The 21,161-nt window shown below is 61.8% G+C and overlaps 4 protein-coding genes across 9 annotated transcripts; 1 reads left to right on the top strand and 3 right to left on the bottom strand.

Moving 5' to 3' along the window:
* Positions 1-693: 693 nt before the first annotated feature.
* On the bottom strand, positions 694-3,272 carry MRPL28 (mitochondrial ribosomal protein L28). Its single transcript, XM_072982436.2, has 5 exons — positions 2,925-3,272; positions 2,342-2,494; positions 1,883-2,017; positions 1,303-1,389; positions 694-1,100 (listed from the first exon to the last, which is right to left on the bottom strand). The coding sequence occupies exons 1-5, from the start codon at positions 3,216-3,218 to the stop codon at positions 1,005-1,007; spliced, it is 765 nt and encodes a 254-aa protein (XP_072838537.1). The 5' UTR covers positions 3,219-3,272; the 3' UTR covers positions 694-1,004.
* A 2,101-nt stretch (positions 3,273-5,373) lies between these two features.
* On the bottom strand, positions 5,374-15,093 carry PGAP6 (post-GPI attachment to proteins 6). Of its 5 annotated transcripts, none has more exons than XM_078381358.1 (13): positions 14,227-15,077; positions 12,344-12,521; positions 11,900-12,139; positions 11,664-11,797; positions 11,147-11,412; positions 10,675-10,982; positions 10,459-10,555; positions 10,112-10,238; positions 9,699-9,835; positions 8,580-8,758; positions 7,960-8,106; positions 7,343-7,459; positions 5,374-7,063 (listed from the first exon to the last, which is right to left on the bottom strand). In XM_078381358.1, the coding sequence occupies exons 1-13, from the start codon at positions 15,003-15,005 to the stop codon at positions 6,764-6,766; spliced, it is 3,009 nt and encodes a 1,002-aa protein (XP_078237484.1). In that variant the 5' UTR covers positions 15,006-15,077; the 3' UTR covers positions 5,374-6,763. The 5 variants fall into 5 exon arrangements, 4 of the variants coding, with proteins under 4 accessions (XP_078237484.1, XP_078237486.1, XP_078237485.1 ...); XM_078381360.1 differs by having other exon boundaries at positions 11,932-12,139; positions 14,227-14,495; XM_078381359.1 differs by lacking the exon at positions 10,112-10,238 and having other exon boundaries at positions 11,932-12,139.
* Positions 15,094-15,189: 96 nt separating this feature from the next.
* LOC110089114 (cytoglobin-2) lies at positions 15,190-19,329 on the top strand. 2 transcript variants are annotated; one of them, XM_078381365.1, is made up of 5 exons: positions 15,190-15,862; positions 16,521-16,637; positions 17,898-18,120; positions 18,501-18,560; positions 19,065-19,329. In XM_078381365.1, the coding sequence occupies exons 1-5, from the start codon at positions 15,822-15,824 to the stop codon at positions 19,209-19,211; spliced, it is 588 nt and encodes a 195-aa protein (XP_078237491.1). In that variant the 5' UTR covers positions 15,190-15,821; the 3' UTR covers positions 19,212-19,329. The 2 variants fall into 2 exon arrangements, with proteins under 2 accessions (XP_078237491.1, XP_078237492.1); XM_078381366.1 differs by lacking the exons at positions 15,190-15,862; positions 16,521-16,637 and adding an exon at positions 16,847-16,996.
* Positions 19,330-19,956: 627 nt separating this feature from the next.
* LOC110089112 (hemoglobin subunit alpha-D) lies at positions 19,957-20,926 on the bottom strand. Its single transcript, XM_020811944.3, has 3 exons — positions 20,738-20,926; positions 20,414-20,618; positions 19,957-20,194 (listed from the first exon to the last, which is right to left on the bottom strand). The coding sequence occupies exons 1-3, from the start codon at positions 20,830-20,832 to the stop codon at positions 20,066-20,068; spliced, it is 429 nt and encodes a 142-aa protein (XP_020667603.3). The 5' UTR covers positions 20,833-20,926; the 3' UTR covers positions 19,957-20,065.
* Between the last annotated feature and the right edge of the window lie 235 nt (positions 20,927-21,161).

The raw sequence follows: 21,161 nt of genomic DNA, 5'->3' as shown, positions 1-21,161 counted from the left end.
AGCTGGAGCCTAACTGAGAAGTGACACACAAATGCCAGGTGCCTTCTTTGCCTTTACGGGCCTTGCTAGAATCTGGCCGAGGCCAGGGAGCAAGGACATGATGCGGCTGTGAGATCTGGTTAGCAGCAGCAGCACGAGGGCTACTGCCCTATCCCCCCCCCACACACACCGTCAACAAAGGAAGGCTGGAGAGCATCCCAGGTGCTAAAGCTCAGATTTCTGCCCCTTTGGCTTCCTTCCTCCTGCTCAGGGAAAAGAGGGACTTTAGGGTACAGTAAGCAGTGACAAGAAGGGCCTTCTACCTGTATTTCCTGCTACTTTGTCTTGTTTGATTTCATCACCACCACCACCACCTACAACGCATACTGGGTTGTCTCATAATATAAAGGGACTGCTCATTGTGCCTCAACCCTCTAGAGAAGTTTCTTGCTCCATTTTAAAACTCTACAAAAACCTGCTGTCTTCCTGGAAAAGGACCTTTCCAAGGAACAGAGCAGCCTGGGCCTTCAGGAAGCTGCTGGCTGCATGCCATGCGCTCCCAAAGCATGGGACAGGACAGGACAGGACTGAAGAAGGGTTGTGATGCAGAGGAGCCTGGCCCCACCTCCAGGCTTGCCTTTCAGGTGTCCAGGCGGCTGGGACAGCAGCAGGTGTCAGCTGAGCTACTACACACAAGGAAGAAGGGGTGAGGCATGGAGTGAAAAAGCACGCTCTTGTTTATTGGCACTGCAGAGGCATCCTGAACAGAAGGTGAGAAAGCAGTGAGCTAGTGATGCCTGATGCCATCCACCTGTTCAGACAGTGGCCGTTATAACTGGTACCTCTCCCAGAGGACGCAGTAGGCTGACTGTTCCTCCACTTCACTTCACAATCCTGAATTAGCTACCACAAGTGGAACAGTTCTGGACCCAGGCCCACTCTCAGGCAAGGTGCAGCCTGTGACCTGCTTATAGCAAGCCCAGAGAGAGAACAACGTGCTGCTAACTAGGCCCACATTCCTTTTTCTAGGTCTTCTGCACTTCAGCAGATTCAGAAAGTTTCTGTTCTTGGAGCTGCTGCACCAGTTCCTCTACATAGACTTTGAAGAGGGGGATGGGGTCCTGAGAGAGATAGGGAGAGATAAGAAAGCAGGAGAAGGGAAGAGAAGAGAAAGAGAGAACAGAACGGGTTACACAAAGCATCACAGCAGCTGATGCAAACGGACAGGGTCTTAAGAGGAGTTTGCAGGGATGGGCCCAGCGACCCTGGACACAGAAACAGACCAATTAAATCCCCACGCAAAAAGCCCAAGCCTAGACCTACCTTCTTCTCTAGGAGCCGCTGCTTCTCTACAGCTTCTTCTAAACTCAGCCCAACCCATTCCGCTTCCTCCTCCGGGATGACAAATTCCTATGTATGTGGAAACCAGATGGAGATTAACAGGCAGCACAAAGTCTCAACAAGAAGCAGCACCAGAATCCTCCTCCCTTTGCATTAACAGTACCACTGGATTTGATCAAATGCTTTCAGCAGTGCTGCTAGGCAGGATCTGCTCTCTAGGACCAAGCATGGGTTGTTCCCAGCTCTACTACTCGGAGAGGCCAGGACGGGCAAGAGGAGCATGTACTTCAACCCCCCCCCACGGCCTTTTCCGAGAGACCACTGGATTCTCCTCTACTGTGGGGAGACTGAGGCAGCAATAAATGTTCTTACAGCCTTATGGATTGTTGTGCCTTATTACTTTTACATGTGTTTTTAGTACTGATTTTATGAAGACAGAGTAAGAACATTTATAAATAAATAAATAGATTTCATGGGCACTACAAGGTCTACAGCAATGCTGGAAAGAGGAGGAAATGTATAGGAAGACCAGCACTCGTGGTCATTAGGGAGGAACACCCACCTTGTACTTGTCATAAATGGCCTCCCTCTTTACAGGGTCATCTGGATGGAGAGCAGGGTCCCTGCGGGCAAGTCGCAAGAGCATTATGCGCTTCAGGTCCATGCCCAGTTTAGAACACAGCTCGGACTTCGGGGTCTGTGGGGTCGAAAAGAACAAGAAAGCATCTGCAGCATTTTTGGAAGGTTCGCTTTGGAGAAAAAGAAGAGTGACAGCACCAAATGGTAAGAGTCACTGGAGCTTCTAGCCAGGAGGTCAAGGAAGGACCTGCCTTGTGCCGAGAAGGAGTGAGCACAACAGTTTTGGGTCCTAGCCCACAGACTGGATCACGGGGTTAAAAGCAAGTATTCCCCAGACATATGGCTGAGCAACAGGGCAGTCAGTAGAACTGAGAATGCATCACAGCACAGGAGCAGAAGAGCTCAAAGCAGGCTCAGGGGGTGACCCAGGACTTGAGCTTACCTTTAAAATATAGAAGTCAAAGCCGTAGGCGGCGTCAATCTGCGCTAGGGTCCGCATGGTGACTGTGATCGATAGCTTCTTATCCAGTATCTCACTGTAGAGCTCTCGAGTGAACAGCTGGGGCTTCCAGACCTTCTTCAGCCGGCGAGAAAGCTGAAGACACCAGGAGGACAGGCAGCTAAGAACCACCTTTCTCCAAGGCCACCTGCCTGCCTACCTGCCAGCCGGTCCCGCGGAGCAGCTGCCGCGTGCGCGGGCCGGGGGGGGGGGGAGAGAACGAGGGAAGCTTTCTTAAGCCAAGGCAGACCCTCCCTCCTTACCGCCGCCCCCCCGCCACCGCCGTCCCCAGAGCAGCACCAGCAGCTGCCGACCAAGAGGGCGACCGGCAGGCCCCTCAGCAAAGCCGGCGGCTGGCTGGCTGGCTGGCTGGCGCTGGCCCCTGCAGCGTGCAGAGACCTCCCTCCCTGGCCTCTTCCTTCAGGCCGGCCGTCGCTGGGGGGGGGGGCCCGGCTCCGTCCTTTTCGTCATCTCGGGCGCCCCTTCCTCCACCAGCGGCGAGCCCCCCCCCCGTTTCCTCGCCCACCTTGTCGTTGTTGGCGTAGCGGAACCCGACGATCAGGCCCTCGCCGCCCCACAGGCCCTCCTGGCTCTCCGGCGGGAGGTAGGGCTCCACGGGCACGTCCTGCAGGCGCCGCCAGTGCCCGGTGACCGGGTCGCGGACGCGGCGGAGCGCCTGGCGCCTCCAGTGGACGGCGGCGGGCGGCGCGGCGGCCTCCTCCCGCAGGGCGCGCAGGTAGTGGGCGGGCAGCCGGGCGTAGATGCCGCGCTGCAGCTTCAGCGAGTCCCAGAGCAGCGGGGGCACCTTGTGCAGCGGCATCGCGGGCGGGCGGGCGGGACGCAGGCGAGGAGCCTCGCGCACCGCTTCCGGCGGGAAGGTCAACCCTCAGAGACCCGGAAGCACCTCGCGCTCCCTCTGCTCTCACTGGCGCAAACCCCGCCAAGGGTTGGGTCCGCTGAAGGCCCCGCCCACTCGGAGCGCGCGACCCCGCCCCTACGCCGTTGCCATGGCGGCCGGAGGCGGCGCCTTAGAGGAAAGGCGCGCGGATAATGCCTCGGCTCTTCCGGCAATTGTGCGACCTCCGTGCCCGGAGAGGGTCGAGGATGGACGGCGAAGGGCGGAGAGCGGCACGATGGGGAGGCTGCTACGCCAGCCTCGGAGCGCGTACGTGTGCGGTGGGGTCTGCGCCACCCTCCCTCCTCGCAGGGTTGGTTTTCCCGTCGGCCCCCCAGTGCGCTTCCAGGGCAGAGAGGGATTCGAACCCAGAACTCCCTTTGCTCGTCCTTCGTGAGGTCTGTCCCTTTCCCCCTGCAACTGAGAAACGCAAGCTGAGGGAAGGACACCCGCCCCCTTGAGCCTTGCTGCCCCTCCTGCTCCTTGGGGAGGAGCTCTTCCCCCACCTCCAGGTCAGGCAGCTGGGCGGCCCTTCCCGGAGAGACCTTTGGGAAGAGGAGGGGGAATTTGGGTTCGCTTGAGGGAAGCATCCTCTTTCCCAGAGGACGTTGCCGTCTCCGGATGTGCCCGAGGTGAGGCAGCCTCCATTTAAACACCTCTGCCTCCAGAGATGATTCGAGCTCGATTCGATTATAGGATCCCCTGGTTTGTCTTTCTGGAAGACCCGGGTACCTGCAAAGCTCCCCTCCAGCAGGGTCATTCCAGGAGAGGCTGGAGGCAGGAGGAACTGATAAGAGAGGGGGGGCAAGGACGAGGTTCTGATATAACATATACCAAGTACTGGCTTTACCATTTAAGATAACACAGGCTATTTGATTCACATGTATTTACACAAGCAATCGTACCTTGTACCTGTAATCGAAATATGATTTCACTATTTCCTTACTATAATGATATTCTATATGCATTTTTGTATCTGTATTTATCCGTATTCTCTATAGCCAACGTATTTCATATCCTCATTTCTCTCTTGGTGCTCCTGACCCATCCCGCGCTTGGCACTCACATAAGCATTCCCACATTCTCACACAGATAACATTCACAGTGCTTCAGGCAAAAGACTAACATGTTTCTAACTACACAATAATGGTTCACTCAAATTCACAAACTTGGCAGCCACTAACCCTGGGATGCAACTTGGATATTTTTCTCACATCTACCACGGCCAATAGGATGACCCAACAGAGTTCAGGAGGCCAATGAGGGGATGCTGTGCTTTGTTGTCCTTTGTAAGAAGCTTATAAAATGCTTTACCAATGTATGATGAGGACCTCCGATCCGCTTTTAGGACGGGGTCAAGTTCTATGTTTAATAAATTGGCTTACATAGACTGAATATGCACTGTCTTTTATCTGTTTTTCCTGCCGGAGAATTGAAACCTAAAATTGGATGGTAACAGAAGAAGACCCAGATATGAGACGGGCCGACTCTCTCAAGGAATCCACAGGCTTCCGTTTGCAAGAGCTGAGCAGGGCGGTTGAGGAAGAGGGCATTTTGGAGACCGCTCTCCTCCCTAGGGGTCACCCTAAGTCAGAGGGGACTTGAACAGCATGTAACATCCACAAAAGGATTTCCTTCCTCTGTGTTTGAGAACCCATCTTTTTTATGATCCTATGGGCAAGGGAGCAAACGGTGCCCTTCCGTGGTCCAGCCCCTCTCCTCAACAGGCAGAGCTTCATCAGGTGCATGTTCCCTACTCTTGTTGCTCTGCCTGCAAGAAAGGCTCAGCCCCTGCCTGACCACACAGCGGCTTTCTCAAAGTCAACGCCACATGGAGCAGAGGCTGCTCAGCCCCAAGCTGTCCAGGAGGCTTGGCTGCCAGTATTCTAGGTTAGCCTCTGGAAGGCTCCGGGCCCCATCACGCCTAGCTGTATGCTCACCTCTCCTGGCAACAGATAGACCCAGCCATGCGCCTGCTTTTGCAAGACCAGAGATCCCACTGACCTTTGGCCATGGGAAGAAATTACGCAGCACCCTGCTGCATCCTTCCCCCCCCCCAAGAAAAGCCAAAGACCCTTCATTTTGGCTGCCTTCATTTTTTTAATTAAATGGCAGAAACAAACATAAAAATGAAGAAAGAGCACAGTGTGCAGAATGATTAATCAAATAAAAAGGCATTTCCTTTAAATCAGGAATGGCAAACCTCTGCCCCCCTCCCCAAAGCTGCCAAACTCTAATTCCCACCGAACCCCTCCAGTCAGCGAGGGATCCTGGCAGCAAGCGTTCACCAGCCCCGGGAGGGCCAGAGATTCTTCAGCACTGGGTGAGGCAGAGGTTTTAAAATGCAACGGACAGAAAAACAACAGGAACCAGATACTACCTGAGCTTTGTAAACTACAGGTGCTCAAGTTCTTCCTGAGGTAATCAACAAAATAACTCGTTATTAATTTAAGGTTAGTGCCCCCTTTTCATTCCCGCAGCAAATGGGAAAAAGATACCCACTTCGCTTCTAGAGAAGTAATTTTTAAAAGGACTCTGTCCTGGCCCAGCAGCGCCAGCCGCCTTCCCTGAGGGGACCGGCAGGGAGAGCCAGGAGCAGCAGCCAGAAATCAAGAGAGCAGAAATAATCCCAGTTGCCCAAACCCTCACCTGCCCCAGGAGGAAAGAGGGTTCCCGGGTCAGAAGGCAGAGCAGCCTGGCTGAGAGGCACACAGGACCCGCCCCGTGCCTGGTGTGCACGTGGAGGGGAAGGAGCTGGACATTCCATGGGGCTTCCTTCAAGTAGGTCCTGCCTGGGAGGCTCTGGTAGGAGGAGGACACACACAGCGGCAGGAGCTGATGAAAGAGGAAGGTGCAGCTGCCGGACCAGCCTGGTCCACTCAGAGCCCAAGCCAGAGGCTACAGAGCTGCTGCCTCACAAGCCCAGGAGGGCAGCCACCCTGTCTGTACAAACCAGCCACGAGAGGGAAAAGCCCAGGGTGAAGACGGATGCCAGCTGCCCTGCCTGCCCAGGGCCAGGCACCTTGCTAAACAACGCCCCATTTCCCCAACGAGAGGGGCAGCCACAGGGTCTGCTGGGATTTGCTGCTTGCCACCCAGGCCAGGTTCTGTCACTCTGGGCAAAGGGCCTTGCTCCAAGCAGCAGCCACCGGCTGCTCTGCTGGGTCTGGGGCCCAAGAACCAGAGCTTCTTTAGCACTGGGCTCTCTAAGCCTCCCTCCTGGCCCACCCTCCTCGTTCCTGGTTCCACGACATGCCTGCCTCCCCTTGGAAGGAGGAAAACTAGCGAGCTGCCAGCCGTCCAGAGAGGGGACTGCTGAGCTCCCTGTTTTTCACCTAACGCATGCCTCTCCCCTGCGGGCCCCAGCCTCCATCTAGCACCACCAAGGAGCTAGCACCCAACCCACACAAGTCGGGAGGAAGGGCGTGGGGGGGAGGGAGCTTCCCCCCCCACTACCACCCTCAGGACGGTCACGTCACTGCGTAGAGCTCTTCCCGGTCATTCTTGCAGATCTGATAGCGACAGAACAGCTTGCGGGACCAAGCCCAGGGCTCCTGCTGCTGCTTGTCTCCCGGTGGAAGGAGGAAGACCAAGCTGATGGCCACCAGAATGTGCCACAGGCTGTGCGTGTAGTAGTAGTTCTCTGTGGTCTCCATGAAGACATACACCACGACTGCCACCACGGCCAGGCTGATCCCTGGGAAGAGGAAGAAGGCCCAGCGCTTCCAGGAGGGTGGGTAGCAATGCCGCCTGGTCACGCAACGGGAAGCCTGCACGAGGAGGAGAGGGCCGTTAGTCCCGGACTCACCCGGAAGAAGTCCGAGCGGCAGCCTGGCGTGCCCCTGGTCCAGGCACGAGCCCTGGGCTGTAGCCTTTCGGGGACAGGGTGCCTTTCGTCTCCTCCTTCAGCCTCCCCTCCTCCAGTAAAGCTCCCCACCACCACCACCACCACCACCACCACCGCCGCCGGCGGCAGCGGGTACCATCCCTGCCACAAAGACCAGGCCCTCCCAGGAACATAGGCTGCTGACATGGCCACGGCCACTTACCCAAATAGCTGTCATGAGGATGATGGCGACCAGGCAGGGCGCCATCATGTTCCACACCCCTCGGCGGTCCAGGTGCAGAGACATGGCAATGAACAGGGTCCCCACCACACAGAGGACCTGCAGAGGTCAAGACAGGAAAGGACAGGGCTCAGCACGACATCCAGGCGCCCCCTTGGGCGGGCCAACGGGTGGGCAGCGCAAGGGGCAGGCCCTCCCTTCCCTCCAGCTGGGAAACAATTCTTGAGTGCCCCAGGCGATGCCACCCAGCCCCGGTCTGGACAAACTCCCCACCGGTCTGCACAGAGTGTGCTGTGGCTAAGCCTTCTCCTCACTGGCTCTTGGAGCCTGCCTAGGGATCGGAGGCCCTCCACACGCCTGCCAGACGGACCTCGGTATCCCCATTCTGCAGCTGGGGAGGGGCGGCCGGGCCTCACTGTCTCCCTCCAACCCACCCAAGATCTGACTCTCGATCCGCCAGACCACAGTGAGATGGCCAACCAGTCAAAGGATGTCCAGCAAGCTGAGGGTGAAAGCAGAGATCTCTCTTCCTCGGAGCCACCCTAACTACGGGGCCTTGAAAGGGGCCGAGCCCCAAGCTTTGCACTGCCCCAACGTACGTATTTCAGGATGTTCTTGATGCGGGCCATGCACAAAATGGTCACCCAGAAGGAAACCACGGAGCCCAGGAAGTCGCAGTACTGCACCGTGTCGTAATCCATGATGCACAGCACGACAACCCCCGGCTGGTCACAGGCGTGATAGAACTGCCACCAGGGAATTGAGAGAGAGGGAGAGGGAGAGGGAGAGAGAGAACTCTTATCAGCAAGGAACCTCCCACTCACCGCCGAGCCAGCAAACTCCCTCTGCCACCCCCCACCCCCGGGAGAAGCTCTTCTGCATCTTCAAGGGTTTGGCACGGCTTCTGGCCCTCTGAGCCTGATGCTTCCTCTTGGGTGCCTGGCTCTTGCTTTGGCCCATGAAGGTGCCATCCCACACCTGCCCATGTTAACCCTCCCGTTCGGTCGCTGGTCAGGCGGCACCTTCCAGGCTTGGAGGAAGAATCAGGGGAGTGGCCCTTTGGCCCTGCCGTGTTCCAGAAAGCAGGGCAGCAGGCAGCTGGTAGGCTGGCTGCCTTTCCCCGGATCCCCGAGGAGGGGCTGCTCGCCTCTTGCCCGTCCACCCCACCGCTGGGACCCCTGCTTGCCGGTGGTCTCCAGAAAGCAAAGCCAGGACCCACCGTGGAGAAGAACATGGTGAAAGTGTAAACAGAGGCCTCCACCAGGTAGTAGCGGTACAGGGCGACCGCAATGGCCGGCAGGAAGAAGAGGTTGCTCAGGGTCAGCGTGAGGGTGGCCAAGGTCTGGGTCCCCAGACTCTGGGCTTTGGTCCCATCGGTGCAACTCCAGCCCCGCCAACCTGTCAGGCCAGAGGGGGAAAAAAAGGGAAAGGCAAGGTGACTGACCACCCATCAGCAGCACCAATGGGAAAGTCCAATATTGTGATGCAGCCCGAGAGATGTGCTGCGGTGTGTGTGCCCCTGGCTCCCTTTGCCCCCTGGGGGGAAGCCGGGCTGCCAGGAGCAAGCGTCTGCTGTGAAAGGACATTCCTGCCAGGCCCAGCTCAAAGTCTCTAAACGGCTTGGGACCCAAATGCACAAAGAGGGAGGGAGGGAGGGCCCCCCCCCTTTGCATCACGGCCAAAGAGGGAGGGAGGGAGGGAGGGAGGGCCCCCCCCTTTGCATCACGGCCAAAGAGGGAGGGAGGGAGGGCCCCCCCGAGGGCCCCCCCTTTGCATCACGGCCTCTGCTTCCTTGTGCCAAAGTCCTTCAGAGGCTGCCTCTTTTTATCAGCAGCTCGGGCTTCAGCTGCGAGAGAGGAGGCTTTCCCCAGCCTGTGGGCTTCACCCTGGAAAGACCTGCCTCATACGCCCACTGTAACTGTTCAGCAACCATAGTTTGGGTTATTTTAATTGACTGAAAAACCTAGGCTGCTACTTAAACATTCGTGATCAACTGCTGGGTTAGGCTGATTGGTCCTGTCCTGTGCTATAGGAACTCTGAGGGTGCCCGTTGCCTTGAAAGATACATCGGCGTCGGTGCCATATTGACACCAACCAACGTTTGCTGCAATAACTGGAATGACCCAGGTGGGGTGCAGGAAGGCCTCTGTCCTCCGGAGACTCCATCAGGGAGAGGAAGGAAGAGGTTCCAGGAGAAGGGGAGCCCTTTGGGGAGAGGGGAGGGCCCAAGGCCAGGCCCCCTCCCTCCCGGGGCAGGAGCAGGAGGCAAAGGAGAGGGAGGAGGGCCCAGGGGGGGGGGGGAGAAGGGAGGAGGAAGAGGCAGGAGAGCGGCTCTCACCGGCCTTGCAGTTGCAGCCGGCGTAGAGGTAGCCGTGGCGTCTCATCAGGCTGCACTGCCCGTAGGTCCCGCAGTCCTCGAAGCAGGGGCTGAGGACGGCCACGACAGCCAGCCGGGCTTTGGCTTGGTTGCAGTTCCTGCAGCAGCACCAGCACCAGCAGCACCACCCGTGCGGGGGGGGGGGGGGGAGGGAGAGAGACAGAGAGAGAGAGAGAGAAAGAGTCCCTAGGCCTTGTGAGAGAGGGCCAAGGAGCCCAAGGAAGCCCCTTCACACCCACCCTGGGGCACAAGCATAGTGCTGCCACGACACACCACACCGTGGTGCCCCGAAAGAAGCGCCCAGCGAGCCCCCACCTCCCTGGCTCCCCCGCCCAGCCCATGCGCCAGCCTTGGTGTCGTTGCCCGGGACTCACCCTGCCGAGGACTCTGGGCAACGGAGGTGCAGGGAGAGGAACCAGTTGTCGCTCTCTGGGTAGGGGACGGCGAGGGACGCTTCTGCAGAGGACCTGCTCACACTCAGCGAATAGCCCTCGGCAAAAGCTGTGTTGGTGCCACAAGGGAGACACAAGCTACTGCCTGCCCGGCCAGGCAACAGGAACCCAGCCCAGTGGGCGGAGAAGTGCCTCTGCCCGCCCGCCCCCCAGCCCTCGGGCCCTCCCCCCCCCCGGCTGCACTGAGTTGCTCTGGGGTTGAGGGATGCCCTGGGTCTTCGGCCAGCCGGCCAGCCAGCCCACCCCCTGGAGCCACGGGCACCACCTACCTGTCCGGCAGCCCCCGGTGGTGGCGTTGGGGGAGAGCACAGGGGAGGCTGGGTTCAAGCAGGCCCACACAGTGGCATTTCCAAGGTCTGCGGAGGTCTGCAAGGATAAAAGCAGCCCAGCTTCCCAATCTGGCGGCAGGAGCAGGCTGAGCAGTCCCTGGGAGCCCCTGCAAGCCCAAAGCCCCTGAGGTGGGGGGGGCAGCCTGGTGGCTCTACCTCGTTGAGCAGCAGGTTCAACACCAAGGTGCCTCCACTGTCTGTGCCCGCGTTGAGGTTCAGGAGGAGGAGGGTCGGGCGCTTGGCCTGCACCGTCACGTTGGACTCGCCCAGGATCCGGAACCGGACGGAGACAACGTCCAGGTCCTCCCGGATGACGGGTTGCCCTTGCAGGCACGAGCCCTCTTGGCCCGAGGCATCGTGAGCGCTGGCCTTCGTAAGCCCCGTGGCGTTGGCAGTGCTTCCCTGCATCCGGTTCAGGCTCCGGAAGAAGCTTAGGAAGGAGCCGGACCCTCCGGGCCTGCAGGCTGGCAGGGGAGCAACAGGGAAGGCCGCTTCAGCCACAGGCCTCCTGGTTTGGATGCTGCTCTGCAAGACGTGCCCAAGGCCTGTGGCCTGGCAGATCCAGCCTGAGGGTGCCTTTGGCTTCTCCTCTCCCCCGCCCCCCCCCCGCGCGCGCGCAGGCACCCACCTGTGAAGGAAGCTGTCATCCCCAAGGAGACGCTGGGGCTGGGGCTGGAGCCGGGAAGGCTTTCCACGGTGACCGGCAGCCACTTCTCCCACGGAGGCGAGGCCAGGAGCAGGCTGCAGGACCCTGTGCAATTCAGCACCTTCTGGAAGGACGGAGGAAGGGTGGCCGAGCCCAGCGTGACCCGAACGGTGCAGGCAGAGGAAGCATTCACCGTGCAGCGTCCCAGCTGGAAGCGCAGTGTGGCGCTGTAGGCAGGGACGAAGATCCTGCATGGGGGGGGGGGGCGGGGGAGAGAGAAAGGGGAGTTCCTGGTCAGTCCAAGTCCCCTGGCCAGTTTTCTGTGTTCTAAACTGGGAAGGAGTAGCCCCCCCCCCCCGTGCCACTGGGCTCTCAGGTCTCTCTTCCGCCACGGAGGGGACCCGCTCTGCAGGCGACGAGCCCGCAAGGCCCCTTGGACCAAGGGGGCCAGAGAGGGACTCCCCCACTCCCGGTGTCCCCGTCTTCAGCAGCGGCTCACTTTGCATGCAGCACCCTCCTTGGCCAGGCCATCGTCTGAGGCAGGGGAACGTTGGGCTCCAGGACTGGCATGTCCACCAAGCGCAGCACAAACATGTCCGGTTGGAAGATGTAAACACACGGCGTGGAGAAACCCTGCGGGGAGGGAAAGGCAGGGCTTGGTCCACGGGCAGGCAGCCCGGGGCTCCCCAACCCTCGGGCCAGGGCCAGGGGGGGCCACCTGGCTCCAAAGCTCACCTGCAGGACTCCACGCCGCCCGCCCGCCTCACCTGCATTTCGATCTTGCCGGTGGGCTCCGGCAGGTGGGCTGCAAGGAACCAGTCGCCTGCCGCCGGGCTGGTGAGGTTGACAAAAGTGCTGTTCTGCAGGCCGGTGGTCAGCATCAAGGTCTGATTGTAGGACAGGCGCACGCTGGTGTTCCCTGGGAACTGTGTTCCCAGCGGGTTGATGACAGGGGGAGCACCAAAGCGGATGTGGCTGCAAGACCGTGGGAAGAAGGCTGGGTCTCAAAGGGTTCCCCCTACCCGCACTGGGCAGGCGGTCAAGGCCTCGGCCACCCCCCACCCCACCCCCACCCCGAGAGAGGGCCCTGGCGCACGGGAGCAAAGCCTGGCCAGGAGACGGCAGGAGAAAAGGGGAAGCGCCCCCCCTCCTGGCAAGGGGGAGGCAGGGCATACGCACATGGTGGCCTGAGTGGCCCCACACTTGGGGTTCTTTGCCTGAGACACCTGGAGGAGCCAGCGCAGCACCACGGCGTCTTCTGGCACCCGGAAGCGGAAGACCTTGGCATTCCCGTACCAGCTGTAGGGCGAGAGTTTCTGGGAGCTCTGCGAGAAATACTCGGAGACAAAGGTCCCATCTAGTTGTAGGGGGTGGGGGGGAGGAGGAGGAGGAGGGTCAGGCAGGGAGAGAGAGAGAGAGAGAGAGGAGGGTCCCATCAGCGGGCCCTTGGCAGACCCCAGCCCACCCTGGGCCAGGTGGGGCAAGCCCTCCTCCCCTCCCACGGCCCTGATGTGTGGCAAGGTTTTGCCCTTGCTGCTTCCCAACAAAAGGGGAGGAGAAAGTCACGAGGGGGGTGGGAGCTGGGGAGCCCCCCCCCATCAGCCTTTGCTTCCCCAAGGCTGGGCAGGAAAGGAAGGCTTTGCCCAGGCGCCTCTTTGCCTCTCAGGCAAGCAGACCGCCCCCTCTTCCTGCTTTTATTCCACTTTCTCCCTGCCTGTCTCAGGCGCGCGCACACATTAACAAACAGAGCCATGGCCTTGGTCCTCAGCACTTTCGCAAGGTGCCTTCCGGCGGCGTGCCCTCCCGGAAGCCCATGTGCAAAGGTCAGGAGAGGTCAACAACGGGTGCAGAGCCATTGGCATACCTGTCCCTCCCTCCCCCACTCTCCAGGACTTCCCAGTTGTGGGGCTGGCACCGGCGTGGCCCCAGGCCTGGCATTTCCAGCTAGGGCTGAGCTGGCAAACCCACAGGTTGCCCCCACTCCCCCCCCAGCTCCACCGTGAAGGCCCTCTGGGCCCAGGCCTCTCTGCAGCCCCCCCACCCGAGCCCTCCTCCCCAGCTCTGGGATATGGGCAGCCTGGTCTGTCCTGGACGGGGGGGGGGGGCAGGACGGGAGAGGGAAGATGCCCCCCCCCAGCAGGGGAAGCCAGGGAGCAGGCCAGCCCCACAGGAGGGACTTGGTGCTCCGTCAAGCCAGTCCTAGAGTGGGCTCTCAAGGACCCCAAAGAGCGGGGCTTGCAAGGTGCTGGTGAGAGCAGGAAGGGCCCAGGTGAGCGGCCCACCTGGGCAAGGAATGCTGCCCTGCTGGCCAGCCTGTCTGCCCCCCCTCCAGCCACCCACCCAAGGGGAACTGGCCAGACCTGTTCCACTAAAGTGCCAGCAAGCGCCCTCCCCTCCTGGCCCCATTCCCCAGCCCAGAACAGGAAGCGCCCAGACTGGGCGGGCTGGGCAGGGCACCCTCCTGGGACCGTTCCCTAGAGCCGCCGCCCCCCCTTCCCGCAATACCTCCCCCCCCCCCGAGGGGCAGCCGGGAAGCGAAGCCGGCGGTCAGAGAGCAGCCCAGGAGCCGCTCTTTTTGCCGGGCTGCCCCTCCTCACCCCCAGGCAAGAGCCTGGCCTTCTCTCTCCTAACCGCCCCCCCCGGGGGGGGGAATCCTTTCCTGCCAGCTGCCTAGGAACCAGGACGACCCCGGGGGGGGGGGCGGCGGTTGGGTCTCCACCCGATTTCCCTCCCTGGCACTTTGCCCAGGCTGCCCTCACGACTCCTGGCCGGGGGGGGGGGGAAGGAAGTTTTCCTCCAAACCTCCCCCCCCCGCCGGCGCTCTCCCCCCAAGAAAAGCGTCTTGGCCCCCTGTCTCCCTTTGCCCCTTGCCTCCGCACGGAGCCCAGCGCTCCCCTTCGGGGGGCTTCGCGGAGGGACCCCCGGGTACCCAGCCCCCGCCCCCGCCCCCCCCTCGCGCGGAAGAGCCGGTTGCGCGCCAGCCAGCCGGCAGGCAGCTTCAGGGGTCTCTGAGCCAGTGCAGAGTGCTTTCCCCCTGCCCCGGAGACTCCGCTACAGCTCACCGTCGGGGGCCCCGTCGCGGCCGCCCGGCTGCCCCGCCTCTCCGCCGAGCGGGGCTGCGGGTCCCGTCAGGAGGAGGAGCAGGAGCAGCAACGGCAACGGCAACGGCAACGGCAAGGGCAGCCGCAGGAAGGGGCGGCCGAGGCCGGCCACCGAGCCCATCGCCGGTCAGGCCATCGCCTCGCCCGCTCGCCCGCTCGCCTCCCGGGGGCCGGACTGGACGGTGGGCCCGGCCGGGCGGTGACGTCACGGGGACACCGGGAGGCGGAAGGAGGGAGGGAGGGAGGGAGGGAGGCGGGGGGAGGGAGGGGAGGGGAGGGGGCGGCCGTTGGGCGCGCGCCGGGGGCGGGGCTCCGCGGGAGGGGGGAAGGGAGGGAGGGAGGGAGGCAGGCAGGCAGGCAGGGAGGGGGGCTTTGGGGGGGGAGGCGAGGGTGGTGTGGTTCCCCCCCCTCCACACACACACGCACACACACACCCTGCTCAGCGCCGGTGGAGCAAGGCCGCCCGGGAAAGCGGAGCGAGGCCGCAGAGGCGCCGGCGGGGCGGGGCTCCCGGGGGGGAGCACGGGCCTGGCCGAGCCCGAGCCGAGCGGGGTCCTGCCTGCTCGCCGGCCCGCCCGCCCCGCGCTCTCCGGGAGGCCCTCGGCAGGTGCCCCTTCGCCGCCGTCCCCGCTTCCTCGGCAGGGGCGCTGGGAACAGAGGCTTCTCGGGCCTCCCCGCGTTGCAGAGAGGCCGGGGCGCGGGGGCGGCTGGCCCGACCCCCACCTCCGGCTCTTCGCCATGCTTGCACACGATACGCTGCACGCGTGTCAGCCGAGAGCGGCTCAGGCAGAGCAGGGCAGGGCGCGCCGCCCTGCCGGAGTCTCCGCTTTGAAGTCGGCGGCCCCGCAGGGCTGAGTCCTCGCCCCGAAGCGAAAGCGGAGCACCCTTGGGGGCGGGGGGGGACGACGACGAGGGGCCTGCGGGTCCTTTGCGGGGGGGGGGAGACACTCGAGTCCAGCCTTCCCGGCCCAACGTCGGGCTCCCGAGCGACCTCAAATGTACCGAAGGGTTTCCGCCTATTTCTTTGTTTTTACCCCGCCTTTCTCCTTGAAAAGGACCCAAGGCGGGTTAAAACAATGGAAGACGACGTTCCAAATTGAAAGCAACGAGCCTACAGCGGTGGTTCACCTCATTAGAAGACCATATTTAAATAAAAAGCAGGCTTTCCAGCCTGAGCCGGGGATGCTCTTAGTGGGAGCCCTCCTGCCCCGCGCCGCCCCGTCCCGTCCCGTCCCGTCCCACCGCCGCCACCTTACGGGTCCTGCAACCGGAGGCCACGGAGAGGCGCCAAGGGGCCGCCCCGAGGGGGGGGGCGCCTTCTTCGGGAGGTCGGAAGATACAGGGGCGGTTGCGGAGGACCCCGGACGCCCCCGGAAGCCTCTCTTCCTTAACTCCTTCCCTCCCTCCCTCGCTCGCAGCGCGCCCCCCACCCCTCCCCACCCCGCGCTCGCCCCCCAACCGCCGCCTTCGGTTGCGCGGAGGTTCCGCTGCGCTGCCAGGATCGCTCCTAACCCCTGCGCCCTGGCAACGGAGTCCCGTCCGCCTGCTCGCCGGCCATGGCAGACGTGGGCGGTTCTGGTGGCAAGAGGGAGTCGGGGTGAGTGGCCGAGACCCACGCCTCTCCTTCAGGTCGAGTCAGGCGGGCACCTCGGGCAACTGGGCCGGAGGCTGTGCTGGGTATTTGGGTGACTGAATGGCGGGCAGGACTTGTTGGATGCGAACGGGCCATCATATGCCACCACCACCACCACCCGATCTGTTGCATGAGCACCAAAAACGAGGCTCTTTGCCAGATAAATTGGGGGGGGGGGGAGAATCACTCTGTGAAACAACTGTCCTTATTGTCTCCTTGAAACTCCTCTGAAGTGACACAGACATTTACACACACACACACACACACACACACACACGGGGGGGGGGAATCCTCTGCAGTCTGGTGGCCTTCAAGGTGGCTCCCCATGCTAACTCGAAGCCCACCCTCCATGCCCAGCACAAGGTCTGCCCAGCAGGCATTTAATTGCCCACTCGGGCAAATCCCTTGGGCTGCAAGAAGTGTGTGTTGGGAGGGGGGCAGCCTTTTACACCTGAAGGCTCTTGCCTCTGTGATCCTGTTCAGCACGCTCAGGAGACCCCCCCACCCCACCCCCACCCCCCTGCGCCTCTTCCCTTCCCCTCCTCCAAGGGCCTGGTGTCCAGTCTCTTGTCTTCTCTCTTGTGTCTCTTCCACCCCCCCCCCGCAACCCCCACCCCCACAGGCCACCCTTTCCAGTCTCAGTGTTGAACATCACACCTTTGCAGCGGGAGCACATCCGAGAGGTTTGGGCAAAGGCCTTTGATGATGCTGAGGAGAATGGCAGGCTCATCATCCTGAGGTGAGGCATTCAGGTGGTCATGGCGGTGTGTGTGTTTGCATACATGTGTTTAATATTGCCGGAGGTGCCTTCCTCCTGGGCAGCCAGGGGTGGGCAGGCGGGGGCACGCCTCAAGCCCCTCTGCCCGCCTCTGAGCATGACTGGTCAGGGCTCCTGCCTGTCAGCCGCTGCGGAGGTGGGGTCCCTCCGGGAAGAACTCCCGCCCACCCCACAGCTGCTTCCCTTTCCGCCCCGGCCAGGCTAGGATGACATTTAGGGTGGAAGCCAGCCTTATAGACAGCCTGCAATCAGAAGAGGACTGCCCTTAAGGGCTGAATGTGTGGCAGTGCCACAGCGGGGGCATCACTCGCCTCCCAAAGGTGCAAACCTATTGGCTTTGTTTTGTGACCGGTCCTTTGGACGGAAGCGCAGGGTGTCTTGGAAGTCCAGTTTCACAAACAGGAAGAACCGCCTCACTGACCAACCGGAGCTACAGTATTCCTTCCAGCCCTGGGTTGAAGGAGGGCCCTTGCTCTCTCTCATTCTCTCTCTCTCTCTGGCTGTTTCAGTGTGTGCTCGCTCTCTGCCCCGCCTGCGCTCCAGCTGCTGAGGAAGCTTCCTTCCCAGAGAGCTTGTGTGGGCATGGGTACACCAAGCGCATGGGCAGAAAGCGGAGAGGCCGCGGGCAGGCTTGCTCCCAGGGGAATGTCTGAAGCATCTGGGTCCCAAAGGAGGGGGTGGGGCGGGGCTGCAGAGCCTGTTTCTCCATCTGTCCCTGGAGTCCCTCCTCTGGTCAAATGCACAGGCTGCGGGGGGGGGGGTGGCTTTCTGTTCCTTGCTCCCTGAATCCTTTTCACCAGAGTATCCGGGGGATGGGGATGGGCACGCTTGGGGTCGGGGGAGAGCTTTCACAAAAATTGTGGTGGGAGCATAAGGATAAAGGTGTTAGGGTTCTTTCTCCACTCCACTCCTCCCCCACCCCAAAAGCAACAAGAACACCTTGCAGATTGCAGCAATAGGGTCTGGCAACACCAGCGGGGCGGTGGGGGGGGGTTCCTCTTGATGAACAGCCTCCAGCCTGCATAGAGAAGTACATTTTAAAGAGCAGGGCAGCCGGAACCCACCTTGCCCGTTGCTTACCTAGACAGAAAGCCACAGGGGGGGGGGCATGGGGCAGGCTGGAGCCAAAGGGGGGGCCCTCCTATTGCAAACAGCAGGGTGGCAGGGTGGGGTGGCTTCGGGCCCCTGGGTTCCCCTGACAAGGCTTGCTCTTCCACACAGGTTCTTCACAGATCACCCTGCCAGCAAGCAATACTTCAAGACGGTCCCCACCGAGGGGGACCTGCTGGCCAACCCTCAGGTGGGCTTCCACGGCCGGAGGGTCATGGTCGCTCTGAACCAAGTGATTGAGAATATCAGCAACTGGAAGCAAGCCTGCCGGTTGCTGGAGTGCTTGGCGGACAACCACAGGAACATCCACCACGTCCCCTCAGCCATGTTCCAGGTACTGGGCCCCGGGTGCAAAAAGGGTCAGGGAAGCACAGTGGTTGTCCTCCCCCCCACTCCTGCTTTGCCCTTGGGGTGGCTGGGATCATCGCAAGCCTGTGCGTGCTTGCGAGCATGCGTCTTTTGGTGATGGCAGGAGTGGAAGGAGGGCTATAGACAACGTGGCATCCTTTCTGCCTGTCAGACTTTGTCCCCCCCCCCCCGTGGTCTCCTCGGCAGGGCTCCTTTCCTTTCACCTCCAGGCATGCCCCCCCCATTTGACCTTGGCAGGAGGAGGCACAGCCTTCTCTCTCTCTCTCTCTCTTTTCACCAATGCACCTCACCTTATCCCATGGCTGTGCCACCGTCACACCCCCCCACCTGCCAAACACCCTACAGAAACCCACAGCAGCCACAGAGAGCTACCAGTCCTGCTTTACATGTGGGTCCAGGAGGCAGGTAGGTGGCAGGAGGGTGTCGGGGGAAGGAAGTGAGATGAGATGGCAACCGTGGCGAGGCAGAAGCAGCAAAGTCTGGGCTGGGCCAGCCCTTGGTGGGGAGGCTCAGGTGGGCAAAGCTGCTGCTGCTGCTGCTGCTGCGGCTGCTGCTGCTTCCCATGGCATTTCTGCCAGAGACCAGAGAAGATGCAGAGCCAAGGGCACCTTCAGAGCTGGCCAGGGCAGGCAGGCAGGCAGGCAGGCAGGCAGGCAGGCAGGCAGGCAGGCAGGCAGGCAGGCAGGCAGGCAGGCAGGCAGGCAGGCAGGCAGGCAGTTCATGGAGAAAAGCAAGGGGGCAGCAAAGACGGCAAACAGCTGGCAGGAGAAGGTGAGGTGGGCAAGCATTACCTCCGGTACCTTCTGAATGGAGGGGAGCTGCCCCAAATGGCTGCTGCCCCTCCAGTAGGATCTCTCGCCACCACCAGCCCCCCCACCAGCCCTCCTGAATGGCTTCTCCCTTGCCCAGTTTCTGTTCCAGGCCATCATCTGCACCTTCCAGGACCTTCTGGGGAAAGAGTTTACTGAAGACATCCAGGTCTCCTGGGAGAAGCTCTTTGAGGCCCTCCGCAGAGAAATTGAGGCCGCTTACGCCCGTCTTGATGAACAACCTTGATGAAGCAGCGGGGGGGGGGGGCGACCGGGCGGTTCCTCTCCACCCTTCCCTCCCACTCATCTATATTTGTGCTGATGGGTCTGACAGAATAAAGAGGGCTCTTGTGGGGGGAACCTTGCTTGGCCTTGGGCACTCATTGCTGCTACCCTCGGGGACATGGATCGGAGCAGAGATGCCCTCCGCCCTTCCACTCCAGATCACAGCTCATTCTCCTGAGGGCCAAAGCAGGTCTGAAACCAGCTGGAGGGAGGGGTGGAGTGGATCTCTGAAGGAGGAGGACTGGCGGGGGGGGGAAGGCTGATGGGAAGAGGCTTTGAGGGAGGGGAGGCACAGGCAAAAGTCCTTCTGGCAGAGGGAGCGCCCAGGCCAGGCCCCAAAGGGGTGCTTTAGCCTTTCCTTTGCCCCTTTGGCTTCTCCCCACATCCTGCGACAGAGCAGCCCTGTGACCTCTTTGGAAACGGCCCGGAGGGAGAAGCCCCGCAGATTTCTCTCCAGGTTGCTGCCCTCCTCCTCCCTCCTCTGTGTGTGGCGGCTCCCTTCTCTTCTGGGGAGCAACTCACCAGGAGGGGGGCTGCTAAAGGAGTCCCAGGAAGCTCGAGGGGGCCACCTCCCTCCATCCCAAAAGTGGTCAAACAGTCCCTTCCCTACTCTCCAACCCCCCCCCCCCGGTTCCCACAGTGCTGGTCTTAGACCGCCCCCCCCCGTCGGTCCTAAGCCCCCTTCCCCAAAATGAGCCAGGCAGGCGGCGGTTCAAGGGCTTTATTGCTCAGAGTTAGGCAACGGAGGGGCCCCCAGAGCGCTCCGGGGCGATGGCAGCCCCCAGCGGGCAGCAGGCGGGCGGGAGGACTGGTGGCTCATCTGTATTTCTCGCACAGCACGTCGGCCACACAGTAGAAAAACTTGTCCCAGGCCAGATGGGCGAGAGCGTTGTATTCGCCGCCGAGGTGGATGCCCAGCACCACGTGGAAGCATTTGGTCAGCAACTGCATTGGGGGGCGGGGGGGGGAGAGAGCGAGAGCAGGAGGACCGGTCAGTGGGCAGCAGAGGCAGGAGGGCGGGGTGTGTGTGTGAGAGAGAGCAAGCTCGTGGAGGAAGGGCCCCGCGCAGAGGTGGAGCCCCCACCCAACGGGGGAAGGGTCGCCCCCTCCCTCCCTCTCTCCCTCCCTCCGATCCCGGCCCGGGGGCCGCCCCCTCGGGCTTGCCTTGAAGTTGACGGGGTCCACGCGGAGGTTGTAGGCGTGCAGGTCGCTGAGGTCGGCCAGGGTACCGCGGATGTTGTCCAGATGCTTGACGGCACTGTCCAGCGCCTTGACCACCTTCTGTCCGTGGTGCTGCACGTCCTTGGAGTTCGGGCTCAGGTCGAAGTGCGGGAAGTAGGTCTTGGTTTGCGGGTAGGCGCAGAACATCCTGCGGGGGGGGGGGGGAAGGGAAAGAAGGCCGGTCAGAGGGAGCTCGGAGGAGCCGTGAAGGGGCGGCTCTCCCCGGGACGCGACCCCGCCGCCCGCCCGCCCCGTCGCGGGCAGTACCTGGAGAGCGCCTCGCCCCCCACTTTGTCCAGGTGAGGGCCGAGCTTCGCCCAGGTCGACTGGATCAGCTGGCATTCTTCGGCGGAGAGCACCATGGTGGGCGGGCGGGCGGCGGGAGGTCGAGACGGGTGGCCGGTGGGTCGCTGCTCGAAGGACCAAGAGGAGGACTCGCAAGCTGGGAGCCGCGCTGGGGCGGCCGCTTTTATAGCTGCCGCCTTCGTCCTCCTCGGCCCGCCCCCTTTATCTTATCTCCTCGACTAGCGCCGTCGAGGACGGGAGCAGCTCAGCAAGCCCCCGAGAAGGCCCAGGTGGCGAGGGAGGGGCCCTAGGATGGCTCGGCAGCCGTCGCCGGTTCCAGTCTGGCACCTCCCGCTGGAAGAAGCTCTCTGATTCTCCCTGGCCAGCCCAGAGGGCAGCCGGAGGA

Source organism: Pogona vitticeps, chromosome 13 (genome assembly GCF_051106095.1).
Source record: "Pogona vitticeps strain Pit_001003342236 chromosome 13, PviZW2.1, whole genome shotgun sequence".
Classification (NCBI taxonomy): Eukaryota; Metazoa; Chordata; class Lepidosauria; order Squamata; family Agamidae; genus Pogona; species Pogona vitticeps.
This window is presented reverse-complemented; position numbering and strand designations above follow the sequence as displayed.

Bases quoted from the DNA above. Each gene is read 5' to 3' on its own strand.
- MRPL28 (XM_072982436.2), bottom strand. From the start codon at position 3,218: ATGCCGCTGCACAAGGTGCCCCCGCTGCTCTGGGACTCGCTGAAGCTG. The intron at 2,495-2,924 runs GTGGGCGAGGAA...TGGTGTCTTCAG, and splicing joins GCTACGCCAACAACGACAAG to CTTTCTCGCCGGCTGAAGAA. The intron at 1,101-1,302 runs GTAGGTCTAGGC...TATCTCTCTCAG, and splicing joins AGCGGCTCCTAGAGAAGAAG to GACCCCATCCCCCTCTTCAA.
- PGAP6 (XM_078381358.1), bottom strand. From the start codon at position 15,005: ATGGCGAAGAGCCGGAGGTGGGGGTCGGGCCAGCCGCCCCCGCGCCCC. The intron at 12,522-14,226 runs GTGAGCTGTAGC...CCCTACAACTAG, and splicing joins CCGCGACGGGGCCCCCGACG to ATGGGACCTTTGTCTCCGAG. The intron at 12,140-12,343 runs GTGCGTATGCCC...ACGGTCTTGCAG, and splicing joins GGGGCCACTCAGGCCACCAT to CCACATCCGCTTTGGTGCTC.
- LOC110089114 (XM_078381365.1), top strand. From the start codon at position 15,822: ATGGCAGACGTGGGCGGTTCTGGTGGCAAGAGGGAGTCGGG. The intron at 15,863-16,520 runs GTGAGTGGCCGA...CCACCCCCACAG, and splicing joins GGTGGCAAGAGGGAGTCGGG to GCCACCCTTTCCAGTCTCAG. The intron at 16,638-17,897 runs GTGAGGCATTCA...TCTTCCACACAG, and splicing joins GGCAGGCTCATCATCCTGAG to GTTCTTCACAGATCACCCTG.
- LOC110089112 (XM_020811944.3), bottom strand. From the start codon at position 20,832: ATGGTGCTCTCCGCCGAAGAATGCCAGCTGATCCAGTCGACCTGGGCG. The intron at 20,619-20,737 runs GTACTGCCCGCG...CCCCCCCCGCAG, and splicing joins GGGGGCGAGGCGCTCTCCAG to GATGTTCTGCGCCTACCCGC. The intron at 20,195-20,413 runs GCAAGCCCGAGG...CCCCCAATGCAG, and splicing joins TGGACCCCGTCAACTTCAAG to TTGCTGACCAAATGCTTCCA.